This window comes from Ceratotherium simum, chromosome 18 (assembly GCF_057802395.1).
Source record: "Ceratotherium simum simum isolate JZ-2026a chromosome 18, ASM5780239v1, whole genome shotgun sequence".
Lineage (NCBI taxonomy): Eukaryota > Metazoa > Chordata > Mammalia > Perissodactyla > Rhinocerotidae > Ceratotherium > Ceratotherium simum.
In genome coordinates this window covers 44,999,465-45,006,134 of record NC_141917.1, presented here as the reverse complement: position 1 = coordinate 45,006,134, position 6,670 = coordinate 44,999,465, and the positions used below count along the sequence as shown (strand labels likewise).

Sequence of the window (6,670 nt, the reverse complement as noted above, 5' to 3'; positions counted from 1 at the left end):
TACGCAATGGAGGCCGGGCGCACTCACACCTCGACCCTGCAGGCGGTGGGACTGCGGCGGAGGGGACCTGCGTTTGCAGAAGCGCCCGGCGGGGCTCGGATCACCGCACCGCCCGGCCACCGGCCGGCGGGGGTGGCGGGGCGGGGCTGAGGGGAGGGGCGGGGCCAGCCTCCGCCCTCGGGTTTCCAGTTCAAACCCAGAACCTCGGAGCATTAGAAGAATGGGCTGGCGGTCCCGGGGACGACTGGACGCCCGTGCCGGCAGCGCGGTTGTGGCGAGTGGCCCCCGCGCACCCCTGTTCGCACGCCTGTCGGAAGCCAGACGCCAGCGGCCCTTCCCGCCCTCCCTCTCAGCCCTGCGCGCTCGGGCGGCCGGTGGGCGGGGCGTCGTCCGTGACGTCGCATCCCGTGCCGAGTCCCCGCCCCCTGCTTGGCCCGTATATAAGACTTCGCCGGGCGTTCGCACTCGCACAAGTGGACGGCGGTGTGGGTCGCGGGTTGTTAGGCGCGGCGGGGTCTGGAGGGCAAGGGCCGGCTCGGGCGTGTGTCGGCGCCTCGGGGGTGGCAGCAGGCAGGGCCGGGCAGGCAGGGCGAGGCGACGATGGAGCTCTTGCGGACTATCACCTACCAGCCGGCCGCCGGCACCAAGATGTGCGAGCAGGCGCTGGGCAAGGCTTGCGGCGGGGACTCGAAGAAGAAGCGGCCGCAGCAGCCCCCCGAGGAGCCGCAGGCGCCGCAGCCCCAGGCGCAGGTGCAGCCGGCGGCCCCGCACCACCATCACCATCACTCGCACTCGGGGGCCGAGGTGTCGCGGATTATCGTCGACCCCACGACGGGGAAGCGCTACTGCCGGGGCAAAGTGCTGGGCAAGGTGACGAGCGGGTGCGCCCGGCCACCAGGCGGGAGGAGGGCGGTCCGCCCGGGCGTCCCCCGAGCCAGCCGGACCCTGAGTCCCGCGCCAGCCGCTTCTTGGTTTCTCGGGGGTCCGATCCCCGCGCGACGTGGGCTGCTCGCCCGCCCTGCTCTGGCTTTTGTGCGCTGACAGCGCCGGGATCGGTTTTACACCCTGAGCCGCGGCTCCGTCTGCCTCCCGCAGCCCAGAGATTGATCTTGGTGTCAGAGCGATGGCTTTCTACACCAGACCTAGGTCCCTTCACATGCTTAGAGAATTTTCTTGATAAGTCCCTTCAGATATTATTTCTTATCTCCCCGACCCCAACCCCCTCCATGACGCTCCTCTTTGTAAGGGAGAAGGGAAACTGTTTTAACTTACTGTTCTTAGGAATGCTTTTCCCTTCGGGAAGGAGATTTTAAAAAGTAGAATGCATGCCTCTGTCCACCCTCCCTCCCTCATATTTTTGCTTTTCTTTCTTATTTTTATTTATCTTAAAAAAGACCTGCCGTCCATTTTTCTGCCATACTCAATTCCGTCTCGGCTTTGTTTCCTTTCAGGGTGGCTTTGCGAAATGTTACGAAATGACAGATTTGACAAACAACAAAGTCTATGCTGCAAAAATTATTCCTCACAGCAGAGTAGCTAAACCTCATCAAAGGGAAAAGGTGTGTATGACTGTTGAGTAAAGTATTTTCTTTGTGTGCAGGGATGGCCCTTCCCTGTGAGGAAGATGTCTTTTGTGTGTGTAAGCAACTGGCTTTTCAGAGGTGACAGAGGCTAATAAGCCTTACCTTGCGTTTTCTTTTAGATTGACAAAGAAATAGAGCTTCACAGGATTCTTCATCATAAGCATGTGGTGCAGTTTTACCACTACTTTGAGGACAAAGAAAACATTTACATTCTCTTGGAATACTGCAGTAGAAGGGTAAGTGTTAACTCCTCTGTGAGTACATTTACTTCCCCCAAACTGACATGGCATTCAAATTGCATTTTAGCTGGGATTTTAGTTGTGGGAGTAATTATTATACTGCAACCTTAACTTTCGTCACTCATCCTGCAAAAGCAGAACACTGATTTTGATAGCTTTGTTTGACATTCTCTTTTTTCTTTCTCTTCTTTGTAGTCCATGGCTCATATCTTGAAAGCAAGGAAGGTGTTGACAGAGCCAGAAGTCCGATACTACCTCAGGCAGATTGTGTCTGGACTAAAGTACCTTCATGAACAAGAAATCTTGCACAGAGATCTCAAACTAGGTAAGCCCTTTACTCCAAAGGCTGACTTTTGTGTTAGAAAGAGGTATTCTTTTCTTCTCTCCCTTTTAAGTGTTAATGTTCTTAATTGGGAGCTAGCCTATGTAATCTTGCTTTGGAATGGGTGATTTTAATATTAAACGACTGGCTGCCTGCCTCCAAAGTTGATGTGTGTGAGCTTGGTTAGAACACCTTTTCCAAGGGATTCAGGTTTTGTTTTGTTTATCTTCTAGGGAACTTTTTTATTAATGAAGCCATGGAACTAAAAGTTGGGGACTTCGGTTTGGCAGCCAGGCTGGAACCCTTGGAACACAGAAGGAGGTAAGAGTCAGAAAGATACATCCTGCTAGGGTTTTGTGGAGATCAAATATGCCCTTATTATTTTCCAGTTAATGTTTTGGAGAAGGTCAGTTGATACTGAGATCTATAAACCACAACAATGTTAATTTAAGGAAACACTTATTAAGAGCCCTCTATGGGCCGGGCAGAGTACCTTATGCCTATAAGTTGATTATGAAAGAAATCTGTCATACAGTTGCCTGAAATGTATAAAAATGCCATGCTGTACCTGGGCTCAGTTGGTTAAAAACACTTTGTCATGTGGGCTGAAAAAAACCGTACATGCGTTAAAAAAAATTACCAAAAGTCACTTGGTCAAATGTCAGTTGTTCAAATGCCAAAAGTCAGATGTTTCCAAATAGAAATTCTACATAGGACTTTTAAAGTTTTATCCAGAGAACTAAGTTTAAACAGTAGAATAGCTCCTAATGACAACTTCATATTTTCTCTTTCCAGAACAATATGTGGTACCCCAAATTATCTTTCTCCTGAAGTCCTCAACAAACAAGGACATGGCTGTGAATCAGACATTTGGGCCTTAGGCTGTGTAATGTAAGTAAATGTACCAAAATGACCAAAAAGCAAATTTGGATTTAGATTTTAACGCTCGAAAAGAGTTGCTTTATGATCGTTCCTAAAGAATTGTTTCCTTTCACACAGGTATACAATGTTACTAGGAAGACCCCCCTTTGAAACTACAAATCTGAAAGAAACTTACAGGTGCATAAGAGAAGCAAGGTATACAATGCCATCGTCATTGCTGGCTCCTGCTAAGCACTTAATAGCTAGCATGTTGTCTAAAAATCCAGAGGATCGTCCCAGTTTGGATGACATCATTAGACATGAATTTTTTTTGCAGGTTGGTGTGTTTCTTGTGTCTTTTGTATTATATGCTATTGATCCCAATTACCCAGTGGGTTACTGAAAGTCTTTTTTCCTACTCCACAGGGCTTCACTCCAGACAGACTTTCTTCTAGCTGTTGTCATACGGTTCCAGATTTCCACTTGTCAAGCCCAGCTAAGAATTTCTTTAAGAAAGCAGCTGCTGCTCTTTTTGGTGGCAAAAAAGACAAAACAAGATATATTGATACACATAGTAAGTTCTAAGACTTCTCCTGCTCTTCTGTATCCAATATTATATTTAAAATTGATAAGTTAGTTGAAAGAGGCTTTTATATTAGCATAACTTAGCCAATATGTTTGTGTACTATTGAACTTTTTATAGCGTAATAAATCCACACTGCAAGTTGTGATTGATAGCTTTTTGTGTCATATATTTTAAAGGGTGTGTCGTGCATAATTGTAGCTGATGGCAATGATAACAATGCCATTTTTGCCGATGTTCATAAGCTGGTTATTAATGGAAAAGGAAGAAATATGGCTAGCTCTGTTCCTACCTTGTTGGGATAGAATAACGCTCATAATTCTTTTCCTTGGTTTACAGATAGAGCATCTAAAGAAGATGAAGAAATTTATAAGCTTAGGCATGATTTGAAAAAGACTTCAATAACTCAGCAACCCAGCAAACATAGGACAGATGAGGTATGCTGGAAAAGAATGAAATAGATATAAGCACTTTACGTCATTTCCATTCTTTGCTAATTGTCACTTTGACTATGATTATCATGGTTCAAGCATGATAATCTTTTACATAAAGCTTTTCTTCCAGCCCTTTAAAAGGAGCGAGTTTTGTCTTTTAGTTTAATAATGCATGCACTTGAGTTACTGCACTATCTTTTACCTGGCTTGTGTCCATTGCTTTTTGACAAGCTTTCCCAGCAATTGCCACAATCTCATCTTAAACTGGAATTCTTCACCTTAAATGAATTTTAGATGCTTGACTCATTGGCTGACTCCTCTGTTTCCCAGGAGCTCCCGCCACCTACCACCACAGTCACCAGATCTGGAACAGCCGCAGTGGAGAACAAGCAGCAGATTGGGGATGCTATTCGGATGATAGTCAGAGGGACTCTTGGCAGCTGCAGCAGCAGCAGTGAATGTAAGTGGTTGTCAATCACATTTTAAATAATGAAACTATAAATGCCATTGCTCAGTACTAAGTAACTGAAGTCAATCGTTTTATAGCCTAATTTAGCATAGAGGAAGCAAAATTAGAGGAATGGGAAGAAGACAAGGAACAATTTTGAGTTCTATGTCCTTAGAATTAGTGGAGGGAAACTTAGCATCTCCCAAAGCCTAAGATTTTTTTGTTAATTATTTTATAATTTCCTGTGACTTTTCAGGCCTTGAAGACAGTACCATGGGAAGTGTTGCAGACACCGTGGCGAGAGTCCTTCGAGGATGTCTAGAAAACATGCCAGAAGCTGACTGCATTCCCAAAGAGCAGCTGAGCACTTCCTTTCAGTGGGTCACCAAATGGGTCGACTACTCTAACAAGTATGGCTTTGGGTACCAGCTCTCAGACCACACTGTAGGTGTCCTTTTCAACAACGGTGCTCACATGAGCCTCCTTCCAGACAAAAAGTAAGTGTGTCTAATTAATGAAGTCCTGTCATTTCTTTAGTCTTGCACTAAAGAAATCTGAAAACAGTGACTAACTGCTTCCACTTGTTTCTCTTCTCTCCCTATCGTTCCTGTTTTTTAGAACAGTTCACTATTACGCAGAGCTTGGTCAGTGCTCTGTTTTCCCAGCAACAGATGCCCCTGAACAATTCATCAGTCAAGTGACGGTGCTGAAATACTTCTCTCATTACATGGAGGAGAACCTCATGGATGTAAGTACTGTGGATTTTGAGCAGTGATACTTGAAGTGTAGTCCACAGACAGTAGCATCCGCATAGCCTCAAGGCTTTGTAGAAGGGCAGATTCTCATGTCCTACACTAGATTTGCTGAAACAGAATCTCTGGGAGGTGGGGCCAAGAATCTTCAGGCCATTCTGATGCTTGCTTAAGTTTAGGAGGCATTTGCTTTTAGAAGATTGAGTGTACACTGCAAAATTTTTATAGGCACTAACTCCCAATTTTTTCCAGGGTGGTGACCTGCCTAGTGTTACTGATATTCGAAGACCTCGGCTCTACCTCCTTCAGTGGCTAAAATCTGATAAAGCCTTAATGATGCTCTTCAATGATGGCACCTTTCAGGTATATGAACCCTCAGGAAAGTGCATGGTTAGGTCTTAAAAAATTATTCTACGTAGCCAATTTAGTTATTGACTAAACTTTTCTAATTCTTGAATATTTAGGAGATCTAATATCTATATCTACTTTTTAAAGGTGAATTTCTACCATGACCATACAAAAATCATCATCTGTAGCCAAAATGAAGAATACCTTCTCACATACATCAACGAGGACAGGATATCTACAACATTCAGACTGACAACTCTGCTGATGTCTGGCTGTTCATCAGAATTAAAAAATCGAATGGAATATGCCCTAAACATGCTCTTACAGAGATGTAACTAAAAGACTTTTTGAATGGACCCTATGGGACTCCTCTTTTCCACTGTGAGATCTACAGGGTAGCCAGTACAATGATCTACAGCATGTTGAAGAAGATGGACGGTGGTGGTACGAAAACAATTCCTCTGTGGTCCTCTGTGGACCACACAGGCTGAAGCACACAATTCTTGACTTTGGACAATCCGAGAGTGAACCAGAATGCAGTTTTCCTTCACGTACCTGTTTTAAAAGGTTTTTCAGACAATTTCACAGAAAGGTGCATTGACTCTTAACTTCTCTCTGTGGAGAGCATTTCAGACAGAGGACTTGGAACTGTGAATATACTTCCTGAAGGGGAGGAGAAGGGAGGAAGCTCCCGTGTTGTTTAAAGGCTGTAATCGGAGCAGCTTTTGGCTGCTTAACTGTGAACTATGGCCATATATAATTTTTTTTTTTTGTTAATTTTTGAAGACACTTGTGGCTGGAAAAGTGCATTCCTTGTTAATAAACTTTTTATTTATTACAGCCCAAAGAGCAGTATTTATTATCAAAATTTTTTTTTTTTTTTTTTTTTTTTTTTTTTTTTATGTTGACCATTTTAAACTGTTGGCAATAAAGAATATGGAAAAGCAGAAACAGTGGTCTCCTGTCTTTTGTATGGCGCATCGCCACATTACAGCATTCTTTGATCTTGGATTCATGGCACTCTCTGGCATGACATTGAGAATTGAAGCATACTGGAAGTTAGATCTTTAATTTTTCTAGTAATAGTTTCTAGGAAGTCA

General features: G+C 44.6%; 1 protein-coding gene across 1 annotated transcript; it reads left to right on the top strand.

Annotated features, from left to right (window-relative positions):
- The first annotated feature begins 490 nt into the window (after nt 1-490).
- Nucleotides 491-6,410, top strand: PLK2 (polo like kinase 2). Its single transcript, XM_004422840.3, has 14 exons — nt 491-870; nt 1,452-1,559; nt 1,703-1,819; nt 2,018-2,147; nt 2,378-2,465; nt 2,940-3,035; nt 3,144-3,342; nt 3,432-3,579; nt 3,928-4,025; nt 4,353-4,482; nt 4,727-4,967; nt 5,089-5,218; nt 5,475-5,585; nt 5,718-6,410. The coding sequence occupies exons 1-14, from the start codon at nt 601-603 to the stop codon at nt 5,907-5,909; spliced, it is 2,058 nt and encodes a 685-aa protein (XP_004422897.1). The 5' UTR covers nt 491-600; the 3' UTR covers nt 5,910-6,410.
- Nucleotides 6,411-6,670: the final 260 nt, after the last annotated feature.